The 17,121-nt window shown below is 35.7% G+C and overlaps 1 protein-coding gene across 4 annotated transcripts; it reads right to left on the reverse strand.

Annotated features, from left to right (window-relative positions):
• Positions 1–8,428: 8,428 nt before the first annotated feature.
• On the reverse strand, positions 8,429–13,590 carry LOC112028800 (exocyst complex component SEC15B). 4 transcript variants are annotated; one of them, XM_024061491.2, is made up of 2 exons: positions 11,034–13,590; positions 8,429–8,857 (listed from the first exon to the last, which is right to left on the reverse strand). In XM_024061491.2, exon 1 carries the CDS (start codon positions 13,501–13,503, stop codon positions 11,047–11,049), a length of 2,457 nt encoding a protein of 818 aa, XP_023917259.1. In that variant the 5' UTR covers positions 13,504–13,590; the 3' UTR covers positions 8,429–8,857; positions 11,034–11,046. The 4 variants fall into 4 exon arrangements, with proteins under 4 accessions (XP_023917259.1, XP_023917258.1, XP_065636176.1 ...); XM_024061490.2 differs by having other exon boundaries at positions 8,429–8,919; XM_065780104.1 differs by lacking the exon at positions 8,429–8,857 and adding an exon at positions 8,937–9,186.
• Between the last annotated feature and the right edge of the window lie 3,531 nt (positions 13,591–17,121).

The raw sequence follows: 17,121 nt of genomic DNA on the forward strand, positions 1-17,121 counted from the left end.
CTGCATGTGCTCCTCGCTTTGTTCAAGCTCCACCGCTCCGAGAAAGGAGTTGTTGGTGGCTTTGAAGCGAGCCTGTCTCGCCCCCTTCCGCCCTCTTACTGTCAAGTTCTCCCATTCTCTTGGTGCCAATAAGGGAACGGGTTGACACTTCCCTCTAGCTAGTTCTAGGACGGGTCCACCTGGGCCTCTGATTGTAGGATTAGCTTGTAAATTTGTTTGTAAAGCACGCCTGCCTGAGCCTCTGATTGTATTTTGTACTTTTTCTATTTATGAAATAATATCAAAATTTCTCTTTTCACTGTCAAATCTTCCATTTTCTTGCGATTTTTTTTTTTACGTCGCTAACCTACTATAAAACGACCACTTAGAACAATCGCCTAGTGCGCCGGCCAGCGCACTAATCCTTCCCACAGACGGCGCCAATTGTGGGGACTCAATTTGAATTGGATCCAGAGTATGAATGGGTTTTCAGCCCAACAAGCCCAAACAATAAATTTTTAGAGAGTGGATTGAAGGTTTAGGCGCTGGCCGGCGTTCCGGGAGCATGAACTCTCTTCTTTTATTAGAAAATACTTAGAACTATTTACAACTGGGGGATGCTCCTCGGCCATGGGCCGAGGAGCCCTTTTTCTTCTTTCTCTTTCCTCCCCCCCCCCCTCCTTACTTTATTCGCTCTTCTTTATATAGTCTTCATTGTCCTATCTCGTTCTTCCATCTGTTGATCATCTATTTGCCTTTCTTCTGACCGTCTGTCATATCAGAGGCCTTATCAACACTTAAGTGGTTCACACTGATCAACGTCGCCCTGCTAAGGGGTTGTATCCCCATTAATGCGACCAGAGGGGTTAGGTGAATGCACTAAGTGTGGAGGTGACAGCTTGCTCTAGGCTTGTCCCTTCCCAAAATTATCCTTAGTATGCCGAGGACGAAGAGGTCCTCGGCGTGGATCCAAAAAAAAAAAAGAGTCTCTCCCTAATTTAGCCTTGGATGGTCATCCTTCCTCGGCGCGGGCCTTGGGCCTACTACACGATGGGCTGAGGCTATCAGGCCTACGGGCTCCACAACAATTAATCACCTATGATTTGTTATAAAAATATTGTAGACGTAACACCTCTCTATAAAAAATATTGTAGAATTTATTATGTTATCTTGGTATCTCATAAGCCCACTCTATGGGAGCCAACATGGAAAAAAAAAAACTATTAGAGGTCCACTCCATAACTACTTTTATTATTACTATGGTGTTTTTTTTTTTGTTTTTTTTTTTTGAGAAACATTATTACTATGGTGTAATCATGAAGGGTTTCTTTCCAAACTTGTCCTTATTTGGATGAGTTGTTACCTCCCTAAATACTAAGCGTTTGGAGAAACAAGAAGAGAGTATGAGTTCGAGTCATGAGAACAACATATTTTGTATGTAAGTATTTCTAATCATTTTAAAAAATAAATATGTGCTTCTTGTATCCTTTATTTAGTATGTGGACAGAGCAACATTTAAGATGAAGCTAATCAATGTGCAGAAACACTTGTCAAACTAAGAACTTCTCTGCCGTGTGTACTTATATTACTTTTGATAACTCACCAACTATGGTGGATAATTTATTGGCCCTTGATAAGGCTAGAAACTCTTATAACAGATTCATTTCTTCTTAATTTTATTTTTAAGCACTATCCTCTTTCTTAAAAATAAATATATTATGTCCATTATATATAGGTTATTATATATTGGAGAGTTGGAACATTAATATGACATCGCAATAATATTAACAACTGTAATTAGGTATTGCCAAAAGCCTTGTGATTTACTTTGATTTACTGATTTAGTGACAACCCAATTCTCTTGGACCGAAGACTTGAGTTCCAAATTTCCAATCCCTTCTTCTTGTAAGAGGGAAAAAAAAAACCACGGAATTAAAGTGTTTTTTTGTTTTTTGTTTTAGGTTAAAAGGAAAGGAATTTAGTGTTGACGGGAAAGAAAAGTCCTTTGATTTGCGACTACTCTATGCACCTTTTTGGTATCAGTGTCTATCTACACACGAAAAAAAAAAAATTTCATAAGCGTTAAGATAATATATGATGTTTTGCACAACAAAAATAATGTTAATAATAATTTCACGTGAAAATGATATTTTAAAATTCATGATAAAATTTTTCAATATTATAAAAAATATTATAAAATTTATTATGTTATCTTGGTATTTCATAGGCCCACTCTATGGAAGCCGACATGGGAAAAAACTATTAGAGGTCCACTCCGTANAAGCATTGGAATGAGCCATTCATCGGCGGATGCAACGGGGCTGAGTTGCAAGATTCGGAAAGTTAGAGAAGACAAGATTCCAAAAAGTCAGTTGGTAGCAGGAGCTTAGAGGGCTCAAGTACATGGGGTGGACTAAACTTGGAGGGTCTTTTGTTATTCGTGTATTCCAACTTTATTCTCTAGTGGATTGAGTTTGACTTGAAGGGTTGTAGAGAGGTTTTTCATCGAATTTTTCGGTTTTCTCTACGATAACACGTCTCGGTATTATCTTGTGTTTGCATCTCTCTTACTTACTCTTTAAGCTTTCCTTTTATTGTTGATAATGGATGAATATAGCTTAGAGTAGTGAGATCAGTTATTTGCGCTCATTTACTCTTGTTCTACACATAATATAAGTTAGAGTAAAAACTATCTAGCCGTAATTTTTATTTGGGAGTCTGAACAAACTCTTTTGTTTTTATACAAATCTGAGCTTTCAGTTAAGACTTAAGAGTTTCAATTTTCAAAACCTTTGATTAGAAAGCAGTTAATTTTCGAGCAGCCCATTTGCCCCTACTTGCAACCTTATTTTCGAAATATATAGTGGGTTCCAGTTAGCTCAGCTGGTAAAGTCTCTGATGGTTGTATAAGAAATCTGGGGTTCAATCCCTGCCTACACCAAAAACCGATTGGTGTCTTGGTCTAATAATAAAAAGCTATTATCAGGAGCGAATACCATAGATTGAAACTCTCTAAAAAAAAATATTTTTTCAAAATATATAAAATTTGCTTTTACAATCACGTCTCTAGAATAAATAATTAAATATTCTTTAAAGAGAATAAGGTGGAAATAGAAAGGGATAAGTCAATGTTTTGTTGGCACTTAACTGTTGGATTAGTTAGTTAGTTAGTGTTTTTTTTTTTTTTTTAAATTGTCGGATTAGTTACGAAAATTGATTGAATGACCATTCTAAAAACATTATCAAATTTTATGGACTATTCAGCTTATTTTTGTTACTATTTATAACCTTATTGCACTTTTTGGCACTATTTATGGGTCTCATTGTATTATTTCAGCTAACTTTTACCTTTATCTACAGTATTCTCAGCAAAAAAATTTTAATTTCAGTAAAATAAACAGACTCCAAACAGACCCTAAAATTTTTGAATGGTAAAAAGTCTTCAATTTAAAGAACTAAAATAAAGAAGAAGTGTTATGTCCATAACATTTTTTACAATATTTTTATAACAAATTTTAAGTGGCAAATTGTTACTAGTTTAAATATGAATCCACTATTAAAATTACTTCCTTACTTACATGTAATAGCAAGTAACAATGAAATAAAGTGCTATTTAAAATTTGTTATGAAAATATTATGGATATTTCTCAAAATAAAAACAATTTCAAACTTAGGAATTGTTTGGAATCCGCTTATTTTGTTGAAATTAAAAACTTTTTGTTGAAATTGAAAACTTTTTGTTAAAAGTACTGTAGATAAAAGCAAAAGTTAGCTGAAATAATACAGTGGGGCCTATAAATAGTACCAAAAAATGCTGTGAAACACATAATTAGTAACAAAAATAAACTAAATATTAAAATAAAATGGCTTTTTATTTTGGAGGCAAACACATACTTACAAGGTCAATTTTAATTTGCTAAAAAAGAATGTACCATTTGCGCTTTGCGGTTTATAATCAGCAAGTCAAAGGGCTTTACTTACACCAACAATTCAGCCAACTTAGTTAGCTGAGCAGACGTTGGTTGCATGTCACAAACTCATTAATTTAGATGCAACAATTCTAACTTGCGAAGAAAACCGTCATTTCAGATATCAAAGATAATTATATCATAATAATACATAATGTGTACATTAACACAAAACCACATTTGGATTATTGCCCAAATGGTTACTGGTAGTGAAGGTGATTACCGATTCATGCTTTATCTAATTCTCCATTAACCACATGTTACTGCAATATTTATTTATTTTGAAGCTAAAACTAATCAAGCTCACTTAATTAACCAAGAGGAGGACACAAGATTATTGAGCTTAATCTTCCTTCCATTCCCAGCAGTGACACAATCAAAACCACATCCACAAGTTGGGCTCTCAGTGAAATTACTGACTGGAAAATCCGCTGATGCAATCCCCACAGAGAATGCTAGCTCATCATCTTGACGAGTCACTTTCACAATGCTGAGCCAGAAGAATAGCACCTTGACTGTGATACCACTTAAGCTTGAGAGCTTGTCTTTGGCTATTATACCCGTTATGGTGGACTTGTATTTCAACTCATAAGAGTCAATGGTGAAAGTGCAAGTACCATTCAAATACGCTGAGAATTTACCTGTGGAACTGTCGAGTTCATAGCCTAATACGCCTTTGGGAAGAAGACCAACTGGGAAGTCATATTCTTCAAGAACTTCGTATGCAGTCAATGAGTCTTTGAGGGTGGCAGATGGGGTTGACAAAGAGATGAGAAAGAAGAGGATTAGGCAGAGAATAGCCATTGGAGACATTGGGTTTGGTTGGAAGATGGAAAACATTTTTTTTTCTTGTGTTGAAACTCAAGGTGTTAGATGGAGTTTTGACTGTTTGGTATGTCTCCAGGCTGGTTGTAGGAGCAGGAGGTTTAGGTTAGGGAGATATATATATAGTTCATGCAAGGGCTAAAGATGGAAAATAAATTTGGATAAATGGAAAGATATTCCTTTTATATACTGTTAAGTGCATTTAATATTTTTTATAACCTATGTTCACTTCATGGTAATTACAATTGGATCAAAACAGTACCAACTGATGATATATAAAAGTGGAATTCAGAACTAAATTCATTATTCAACTTTTAATTTTTTGTAATTTAATTATTATGATTGGAGAGGAGGAGATTTGAATTCTAGATATTTTTCTTGGATGCCTAAGACGTATTAATTGAGTTACAAGATGGTAGTTAAATTATAAGACTCTTAACATTATTCAACTATTATCAATTGAATAGTTGCTCTTCTGTATTAATCATTTGAAAGATTGATTATTAGTGAAGGGGTTAGCTGAGCCCTACTTTATGTGTGAGTCCAAACAGAAAGATGAGCCAGTGACAATAGAAAAATTTTCTTTTTTCAAGCTAAAATATATATATATATATTTATTGGATTAATTTATAATGTTCTTATGACCTCTTTATTTTATTTAAATAATACTAATAATAATCTTATTCAAAGGTTAATTTTTTTTGGTTTGAAGAATTGAAATATGCTAATAAGCGTATATATATATTTAAGAATTCAATAATTACCATTTCAAGGGTAAATATATTGTCGGAAATGATTTTCATGGAAACAAACAATCATAAAGAAGAATTAAAAAAGGCTTGGAAATTCACCAGTCCAAAATAACATCCACCGAGGAGTATCCTACACTGTAATTTTACCTATTAAACCATGACTATTACATGAGGGAAGATAAAAACAGGTAACATTTTTCTTACAGCCCTGGATAATTATTAATTAGTCTACACAATCACTAATTTACTACCACCAACCTTGAAAACACGTGACACAGGTGTCTTCGTTCAAGCCAAGTCAGGCACCTAAGAGTCAAGCCAATCCCTCAAAAAAAAAAAAAAAAAAAAAAAAAAAAGGAAAAAAAGAAGCTCTAATGACTCATGAGCTCTAAGCCTCTCCTCCTCTTCTTTTTTTTTTTTTTTTAATAGAAGAGTAGGTGCAAATATTTATATGTTGTCCCTTTAATTTGGGCAAATCTTTATAGTTTTGTTAAATATTAACATTGATACAGTAGGTTAAATACGCTAATATAGATATGAAAGTAGAAGCATAAAGTATACAGACAAGAACATTCGACACTAACCATATATTAATTATAGTTAATAAATTTCTAATACAAGTAGGAGCCTTCATTTTTACACATATAAAAATTGTGTTTAAACCTTATACATTGAGATGTATCTTTAACAAGTTTTCACATTTACATAATATTTATTTTTGTTTGCTCTCTCTAATGCTCTCTTATTAACTAAACATATATATAACAAAAAAAACCAGGCCAAAGATTTGTAATTGAGCTTGTACAATCCAATTATTTAAAAATATTATAAAAAAAAAAAAAACATGGGCCGAGGAGCCCTTTTTCTTCTTTCTCTTTCCTCCCCCCCCCCCTCCTTACTTTATTCGCTCTTCTTTATATAGTCTTCATTGTCCTATCTCGTTCTTCCATCTGTTGATCATCTATTTGCCTTTCTTCTGACCGTCTGTCATATCAGAGGCCTTATCAACACTTAAGTGGTTCACACTGATCAACGTCGCCCTGCTAAGGGGTTGTATCCCCATTAATGCGACCAGAGGGGTTAGGTGAATGCACTAAGTGTGGAGGTGACAGCTTGCTCTAGGCTTGTCCCTTCCCAAAATTATCCTTAGTATGCCGAGGACGAAGAGGTCCTCGGCGTGGATCCAAAAAAAAAAAAGAGTCTCTCCCTAATTTAGCCTTGGATGGTCATCCTTCCTCGGCGCGGGCCTTGGGCCTACTACACGATGGGCTGAGGCTATCAGGCCTACGGGCTCCACAACAATTAATCACCTATGATTTGTTATAAAAATATTGTAGACGTAACACCTCTCTATAAAAAATATTGTAGAATTTATTATGTTATCTTGGTATCTCATAAGCCCACTCTATGGGAGCCAACATGGAAAAAAAAAAACTATTAGAGGTCCACTCCATAACTACTTTTATTATTACTATGGTGTTTTTTTTTTTGTTTTTTTTTTTTGAGAAACATTATTACTATGGTGTAATCATGAAGGGTTTCTTTCCAAACTTGTCCTTATTTGGATGAGTTGTTACCTCCCTAAATACTAAGCGTTTGGAGAAACAAGAAGAGAGTATGAGTTCGAGTCATGAGAACAACATATTTTGTATGTAAGTATTTCTAATCATTTTAAAAAATAAATATGTGCTTCTTGTATCCTTTATTTAGTATGTGGACAGAGCAACATTTAAGATGAAGCTAATCAATGTGCAGAAACACTTGTCAAACTAAGAACTTCTCTGCCGTGTGTACTTATATTACTTTTGATAACTCACCAACTATGGTGGATAATTTATTGGCCCTTGATAAGGCTAGAAACTCTTATAACAGATTCATTTCTTCTTAATTTTATTTTTAAGCACTATCCTCTTTCTTAAAAATAAATATATTATGTCCATTATATATAGGTTATTATATATTGGAGAGTTGGAACATTAATATGACATCGCAATAATATTAACAACTGTAATTAGGTATTGCCAAAAGCCTTGTGATTTACTTTGATTTACTGATTTAGTGACAACCCAATTCTCTTGGACCGAAGACTTGAGTTCCAAATTTCCAATCCCTTCTTCTTGTAAGAGGGAAAAAAAAAACCACGGAATTAAAGTGTTTTTTTGTTTTTTGTTTTAGGTTAAAAGGAAAGGAATTTAGTGTTGACGGGAAAGAAAAGTCCTTTGATTTGCGACTACTCTATGCACCTTTTTGGTATCAGTGTCTATCTACACACGAAAAAAAAAAAATTTCATAAGCGTTAAGATAATATATGATGTTTTGCACAACAAAAATAATGTTAATAATAATTTCACGTGAAAATGATATTTTAAAATTCATGATAAAATTTTTCAATATTATAAAAAATATTATAAAATTTATTATGTTATCTTGGTATTTCATAGGCCCACTCTATGGAAGCCGACATGGGAAAAAACTATTAGAGGTCCACTCCGTAACTACTTTTATTATTATTATGGTGTAATCATGAATGATTCAAAACTCTGATCTTTTTTATAGATAGTGCAAAGTATTCGATGGTTTATATAGGTGTCATTTTTGCAATAATTGCGTGCACATGATTTCAACAAACAAAATGTGTACATGTGTAGAGGCGGCCACCCACCCCGCCTTGACATCCCAGTCATTGTGCCCATTCGTATACATACACATTCTCGCTCTACATTTTCTGACTTAATGCGGGCCTTGACCCATTTACAAAGAAGTTGGCAAGTTGCATTGACTTTCCTGATTGTTTCTTTTGTTTCATGATTTTTTTTTTTTACCTAGTTTTAAAAGAAGTAATTGTATTCTCATTTAAACACACGTATTATTCCATAATGGTTGTGTCCAAAGAAAACCCACGAATTAAAATTGAAAATACCTCTCTATAACAAATACAGTTTGTTAAAGAGAAATCACGTGAGACACAAAGTATTAATCCTACATACCACCCTAATCAACTGAATCAACCAGCCACGATTATAGTTCAGTTAGCTACAAAAACAAACCATATGCCCATTTATTAGCAGCTTTTACTCCCTGCTAAATAAGAGGAAAAAGATCTACAAAAGATCTACAATATTGATTTTTATTTTTATATGCAAAAACTAATTATATAACAGCAAGATCTACAAAAGAAATTGTGCACCAAACATACCCAAACTGAGTCCAATCATAGGATGGAAATCTGCAAAGTTTAAGGCTGGCACTGCTGCACAATATCCTGAAGATCCATCCTCCTCTGCCACGGAATTTGATCCATTTTCGGTTTTCCCAAGCGACCAAGCGATTACACTGACATGCAGTAGTATGGGTCACTACTCAGAATTACTCCTCTTTTCAAAGAAAATGCATAGCTGAGAAAAGTGCGAAAAATTTAATGGTTAAACATCCAAGACACTCCTCACCTACTTGCAGCAAGAAGATACAAGGCAAACATTTGAACATTCTTACTACAAGAAATCGAATATTTAACTAAGGCTTCTTAAGGTTCTTGTGCATGAGATGGGGTAATTATAGTGAGCGAGTTCTTTCTTCTTTTACTCAGTCATAAGCTCAGCATGTTTGGCGCGAATAACCCCAATCATTTGAACTTCCATTTGGACCTCCTTTATCCACACGATCTTCCCTTTCCGCACAAGAAATGGAATGAGTAAGAATAGCAGAAAATTTATATATAAATCTACCGAACCCAAGTTTTTAGATGACATGTTAGTTAAATACTCAATGCTGCTTCATCTCAGCTTTTCTGTATGGCACTTTAAATTAAGCTGTCTGTTTCAAGCCTTTCAAAAGCATTTTAAGCTCAAGTTAGACATGATGTCTCTAACTGGCTAACTTCCATGCATTGAGTTGAGGATAGAGATGAAGGAATGAAGAAAGAGGTTCAGACCAGGTGATGATGCCGGAATGCTCAAATGCTTACAAATACAGCATACAAGTATAAATATCATCCTTGTACTTGGGTGTGTGAGAAAGAGAGAGGGAGGGAGGGAGAAGAGTTCAACGATTTCTGGTTATTCTGTGCAGCATGAAAAGAGTAAGTGAAAGCATTGATATATTGAGTTTACCCAATCAAAAATAGGTCACCCTATTCAACTGGTTTACCTAATCAAAGTCATACACAAAATCTTCACGTCTTTTTGAGATCTCCGTCTAAAATAGATCACCCTATTTAACTAGTGCCAAAACACAAAATGGTCTAAATTTCTTTACATAAAGAACACCATCATTTTCTTTGCCATTTTAACATCTCTACATAAAAAATGGTTCACCGTTTTCCATCTAGAGTCTAAATCATCATTCATGAAAAGAAAAGATCCATCTACAGCGTATAAAATTTCACATCATCCAAATTACACTCATCAAACCTAATGAATTCACAACACCATGAATAACAACTCCCCTGATCCTAGACCCGAGTCAAGTCTCCTCTGCCTTGCTCACAAGGAAAGCATACAAGACCAAGTTTGCATGCCCTAAGCTGATTTTCTTTCTTCCTTTTTTAAAAATAAAATAAAATAAAACTCAAGAACTCCCTTAGAAGATTCAAACAGCATTTAATTGATACTCTTACATTTTCTCTCCAAAGTCCAAACTAACATAATGATAAATAAATAAATAAATATATATATATATATATCTGAGACTCAACAGTTTAAATGACATATGGATTGGTTAATATAAACTACATAGATCGCAAGTAAACCTCATTGAACACTTTCATCCTAATGTGCACGTAATTTCGGTGTGAATTAGGAGGAAAAATGGGCTTTTACCCTTATTTTTAAAAATATCTAGCACAATGTCCCTATTTTGAAATTATTATGCACTGTGTCCCTGTTTTGAAACTCGATTTTTAGAAAATCGAGTTTTAAGTAAGTTTCAATCATCTGACGAGTGCTCCTTTCAGCGTGGCAAAAACTTACCTAGAACTCAATAATCATAAAATTGAGTTCTATGGGAAACTCAATTTCTTAAAATTGAGTTCTATAAGAAACTTGATTTTTTTTTAAATTGAGTTTCAAAACAAGAACACGATGCTTAATAATTTCAAAACAAGGACAATTTACTAAATATTTTAAAAAATAGGGGCAAAAGCCCATTTTCCCCTGAATTTTCCCCTGAATTAGGTCACTCTTACACAGCTGACATTGTGATGCTTAGAGAGTCTTGCATTTAAGGATAGAGTTGCATTTGCATTGATAGATCAAAGATATGCCCAAGGAGGTCAATGTAAAATATATAAGCAAATCAAAATATCATGGCCCGAATAAATTCATTACAAAAACCAATATGTAACTATGAAAATGATACATACAGAATAAAATGTGCTAATTTTCCAATAAAATAGAGGAGAGCAAAAGTGGAACTTATCCTTAAGCAAATGAAGTTAGCAATGAACCACTATGAATGAATCCAAATCACAATCAGCACAGGTAAAGGAAAAAGATGGAAGGTTTGTACATACAGCTCTGTTCTGATTAGCTAGCATCCCTAAGTCTTTTTATCAAAGCATCCAGAGACTTCTTTTTTGGGTTTTGCTTGGCTCCCCGTGACCCAAAGGTTCCAAATAGCCGATCTGAAGGATCCCTCAACTTTTCTGAAATAGTCACAACTTTCCTGTGGTCCAAAGCGTTATAACTTCTCTCCCTGATTACTGGATTCAGATAATTATCTGGATGATTGCTCAATAGCAAATTAATCAATTGCCTGGACTCAGAAAGCGCCAATTTCAACTGATTTGCATCCCCGTCCGAGAAAATAGGAGCTTGATTATCCGCAAATGATTCCAACAACCGAACATCAACATCAATCCCGATGATCGCATTCACATTAAACCTCTTAACTGAATCCCCATATAAAGCTCCCACAATCTTCTCGGATATGTGAGAAAGAACTTCTTGTAAAACCCTTTTAAGTACCTGAGCTGGCAATATCTGCTGAGCAGTAGAAACCAGAGTCTCCAAATATATCATCACCTCATTCACATATTCATTCCCACTTTGCGGTGGCTCATCGGCCATCCAATTCACGTTCTCAATCAATGTCATGAACCCATCAACCTTCGCTTTCAACAACCCCGATAGCATATCTTCCGCAGCATCACGGGCTCTACTCAATGGAAACTGTCTCCTACCCCTCTCAGCCATCCTCAGGGGAATCCCTGAAAGCTGTGCAGCATGACGAAAGAAGAAATCACAAGCACGCTCCATGACAGCCATATTCGCCGCCATCTGCATTGCTTGTGAAACCCCATGAACAGCCGTATTGATAAGCTTCAACAAAGCCTCATCTAAAGCCTCACCCAACAACCTATCCAAATACTTCTTAACCATGTCATAAAAGTCTAACTGCCCACCATACGACATGAAACTCACGGAATCCTCAACAAAAGACCTCACAATCCTACAACAATCTGGCACTGTGGACGAAAATGGAGCCACGTAAGGAAATGCAGGAGCAATATCCGACGTTTGAAGCTGAAATGAGAGCACATTCATCGAATACTCGTATTCCTTCTTCATCAACATTTGCTCAAACTTATCAGCCGCAAGTGCCTCGGCTATCTGTTTCCGACAATCTGACAACAACAATTCATGATACTTATCCCTATGTTTACTCAATACATCTAACAAAGCATCAACTGGGTACCCATACCTCCTCAATGTGACACCTAACAAACTCACATAGTCCTTAATCAACAACAAATGATTCGCGGTTTGCATCCTAGAAAATTGGTCCTCTAAAACCCCACACATTTTACTCATAGCAGTTTCCCACAAATTCTCAACCTCCATTTTCGAAATCAAACCTCCACTAGTCCTCAAAACTCGATCTTCAACTATGAAAAACCCGGCTATTTGGGCGAAAAATGTTTGATGAGATTCTAGAAATGGAGTCATAGACGATACCTGAAAATCTGAAGTCAACTGGAGCTTCCGATTCTCGAAGTAGTACTGCTTGAACCGGTCCTCGAGACCTAGGGTTTGGTTTATATGATAAGCTCTATACAGAGGAGTTAAATCGAAACCTCCACTATGACCGTCGTTTCCAAGTCCGTTACTGAGCCCGACGGCGTCGTGTTGGTCGTGTTGATCGTCTTCGTTTTCATCTTCGTCTTGAAGAGCGTAAACACAGTCACGAAGACTAAGCCGACTCTGCTCCTCTGCTTGGCGCTGCTTGATTCGAAGATCCTCTTCGCGCTGACGAGCCGAGGAGGCTTGACCTATGGCTAACTGACCTAAGTTCCGACTCACGACTCGGATCTCGACGAGCCAATCGCCGAACTCTTTGCTCACTAGCCTCTCGATATGCGCGCGAATCTCCGGGATCTTCTTCTCCAGCATTCGCCTGAGCGTAGACGACGGCGTTTTGTCCAACAACTCGGTCTCGATCGAGTCCAAACACTTCAACGCCATGTAGAAGTTGTTCCGAGACAAGTGGTAGTTCGATCGGGAACAGATCTCGATCAAGCGGATACAGGTGGAGATTGAGCCGAGGGCAAGATTGACATTCTGCAACACAGTTCGCGACTCGAGGAACGAGTCGAGCGAGTCGAGAAGCGGTCCGGCGACGGACTGGAGCTTGGAGTTGGAAGTGGAGAGAGAGGATTTGAGCGAATCGACGTCGGACAGTAGAGATTTGAGGTCGTCGACGGCGAGGATGAAGTCTTGGTAGTGAGCTTTGCAGACTTCTTCGATCTCGGACTCTTTCGAGCGAGCGAAGTGGCGGAGGTGGAGGAGGAGAGTCTCGGGCTTGCCCGATGTGAAGGCCTTGCGGATGAAGGGTCCTATGTCCTCGTTGTTGCAGATGGCGGAAGAGAGGAGGAGCTGGTCTAGCTTGTCTGCTGAGTCGGCGCTTCCGTTATTGGTTGCGGTGGTTTTGGTGCCTGGGGCGGTGTTTGGCGCCACTTTCCGGCGTGACTTCGTGGACTGCATCGTAAGTCGTATGGTGGTTGAGACTTGAGAGAGAGAGAGAGAAGGGGGGAGAGTTCTAGCAGTTGGGCTATTTGGAATTTTGGAGAACAGGTTTAGATTAGTCTTTATAATTATGTATCACGGTGTTGAATTGTAACAATTTGGTTAAACCAATTAAATATTGTTTATTCTTCTCAAAAAAAAAATTTTGAATATTATTTTAACAGATTGTAGGTAGAATTGTATCAATTTGGTAAATTCAAAAAAATTTAAAACCAATTTCAATATTTTTGCTACAAATTGAATAAATAAAGTTCATTTTAATAATTAGATTGTAAAGAAAGTTATAAAAACCCATCCATGGTGTCAAGTTGTTTTAGGCTTAATTAAGGGTTTATTTTTTGGGACAAATTATCAAGGAGATTCAAGTTCAACTATCACAGTGAATTTCACAAACAAAAATATTCAGTGATTATTAGACACTACATAGAAATGGTATTAAATTGTTACTCCTATTATGATTTCTTGTTTTATTACTTAGTTTGATAAGATAATTTAAACTTCAAATTTTTGTTGTTGAAAATATAAAAAAGTGTCAAATGTCAAACCAATTGAATTAAAAAAACTTTTAATTATTTTAATAAAGTTTGATAGTATAATTTATTTTGCTTCAAAAAAAAAAAAGTTAGATAAAGTATGGTTATAATTAAAATATAGTAATATAATATATTTTTATTGTGGAGCTAGAAAATCGAGTAGCCATGGCCCACTTCAACCGAGGCCCAGATGGCCCACGCCGAGGACACACGATGGGTCCGAGGATGACCTTATCCCCGGTCGTTCGAGACCTCGGTGCGGAGAAGGGCAAGCTCTGGGCCAACCGTCACCTCGGCATTGAATACGTTCACCTAACCCCTCTGGCCGCATTAATGGGGATGTAACCTCTTGTCAGGGCGACATCGATCAGGGTGAACCACTTGAGCGTGGATATGACCTTTGATGGGATAGGCCGTCAAGAGGAAGGCCAATAGATGATCAACAGGAGGAAGAAGATGGGCATATATAAGAACTGTGAGCAAAATGTATAGGGGGGTCTCCGGAGGGAAGAAAAAGAAGAAACCTCCTCGGCCCTGGCCGAGGAGCATCCCCCAGTTGTAAACTGTTCTAAGTATTTTTTTCAATAAAAGAGAAAAGAGTTCATGCCCCAAAAACGCCGGTCAGCGCCTAAACATTCAACCCACTCTCTACAAATTCATTATTCTGAGTTCGTTGGGTCTTTAACCCATCTCTTTTGAGCTTGGGCGACAAAAACTGACCCTACATTTATCAATCTCAAAAAATTAAAAACCCTAAACCATGCAGGTATACACACACTTTCTATTTATCACTTTTGTTTTTAACTTTGATTCTTACTAATAGAACACTTAAAATTTTCGTAAGATGTGTATTATTTTTTAAGTTTTAATTGACTTATACGGTAAATGTGGACAAAGATAATATTAAACTAAATTTCAAACTCTAATTAATAATTGAAGGAACAAATCAATACTTAATGGTTTTCTCTATTTATTTATTTAATTACTTGTTTTTCATAATACGGATTTATTTTTTTATTATTAAATTGACGAAAAGGAGAAATTGAATGAGGGTATTTGACAGAGGATTTGGGATGGGGATTCGATTATTGATTGTTGGGGGACGGCGGTTGGAGCGGGCGGGGCAGGCGTGTAGTATTTGGGTTGACGAAAAGTGACAAATGTGGAAGAATATTCTGAATCTGAAAGTGAATTTCACTTTTACTCGCATATTGGCCGTGTGTAAAACTGTAACAGTAAATTTTGGAGGAGATCTAGGAAACCTGCGTAAAGTTCTATTAGCCAACTGTAAAGTTGTATTAGCCAACTGTGACTTCGTTAACATTGGGCCTAGATCTTTGCTTGCCTGGTATAGTGGTATATGATTACAAGGATAGTACCGTTTGAACAGTCATTACAGACTTACAGCTTTTTCTTTTTTAATTAATAATTTGAAAAGTAGAAGAGCGGATGAAAATATATAATATTCTCTATTATTTTTTTTAAGAGGTTAAGATACTAATTAATTACACATCAAAAAAAAAAAATACTAATTAATTTTGAGTGTAGGTAAAAATTAAATTTTAGATTTCTTATTTAACTTTTAAAAAATTTTAAAAATTTTACCGGTTGAACTATCTGAAACCCACGTATTTTCTATGATCTAAATATGAGTCATGAGATTAAAATGTTACATAATTGGAGCTATAAATTTGTACATTGTAGAACATGTAATAACCAGCATATTATATATCCCTACAATATTCTCTGTGCTAATACCTTTCACAAATGAGAAATTGTTGAAGAAATCGTTGCAAATGGAACAAGTGGCTGCAAATCTCAAGCCAAAATCATTGCAAAGCTAAAAATCTCATTCTTAATTTATTTTTATTTTTTTTAGTAAAAGATTAGGGACTTTATTGAATAGTAAAGCAACAATACATCAAGGCCCAAAAACTGAAGATCCTCAAAACCAAACTGAAAAACTAACATGGGTCTCAATAAACACAACCAATTTATAAGCTACAAAATTAGCAGCAGCACCATTAACAAATACATATTGACATGAGTGAAACTGGGAATGGAGCAGCCTAATATCTTCAGGTAGATGTCCATAATAAGCTGTAGGATTAAGGCCTCTATGTACAACCTTAATTGAAGCACAATCGTCCCATGCCTCACAATATTAGTTATGCTAAGTTGCAGACAAAAACTCAAAGTATCCACATCAGCAAAAAACATAAGCAACCATTCGGTTTCTAAAGACATACAATCTACCACTACACACCCTTAGTTCGGTGGTCACTCTACAAGTCTTCAGGAGGGAGTTTCACATACGTATACATTTAGATTATGTTATAATAGAAATTCTATCTTGTATAAAAATAAATAAATAAATAAAAGACAGACAATCTACTTAAAGCTCCTACCCTCAATAACTAAGCCATTCTCATCATGAATTAGAAACCCATAAGCTGTATATATTAATAGCTCCACCATTGCTCTTTGTTGCCAAAATTGGCCACCTTGATGATGAGAGAATCGGTTGCCAAACTACTAAAATCATCACCACCTCAATGATGAGAGAATCAAACTGCCTCTGCCACTGCCAAACTTGTCACTGCAGAATGTTCACAAGTCACAACAATCACACAATCACACCTACGTCAATGGGTGAGTTCATGAAAGTGTCGCTCAAAATGGGAAGCTCACTTTAAAATATCTTTCTCCCTAAATGAAGGGTTTTACAATCAAGTTGCTACTTATTTTAATTTAAATAAATAAAAACTTTATAAATACATGCTTCATTGAATGATTGAATTTGCATTTGCATTTAAATCTAAAATTACAAGGCCTTAGTCCTATATGCAATTTAAGAAAACACGTGGCTTTAGGTCCTAGTTACATCTTAATAAATGTAAAAATTATTATATGATAAAGCACTAGTCTACAACTTTTGATATAAGTTTGAAGGCTAAGTTATAAAGTAAGAAAGTGTTAGTCACCCACTTTACCTAACAAAACCAGTCTTCAAGTATGGATTGAAATTGAAATTTGAATCTAG

The sequence above is a fragment of the Quercus suber genome, unplaced genomic scaffold, assembly GCF_002906115.3.
Source record: "Quercus suber isolate HL8 unplaced genomic scaffold, Cork oak 2.0 scaffold_225, whole genome shotgun sequence".
NCBI classification, from domain to species: domain Eukaryota; kingdom Viridiplantae; phylum Streptophyta; class Magnoliopsida; order Fagales; family Fagaceae; genus Quercus; species Quercus suber.

Coding starts and splice junctions, on each gene's coding strand:
- LOC112028800 (XM_024061491.2), bottom strand. CDS start 13,503: ATGCAGTCCACGAAGTCACGCCGGAAAGTGGCGCCAAACACCGCCCCA.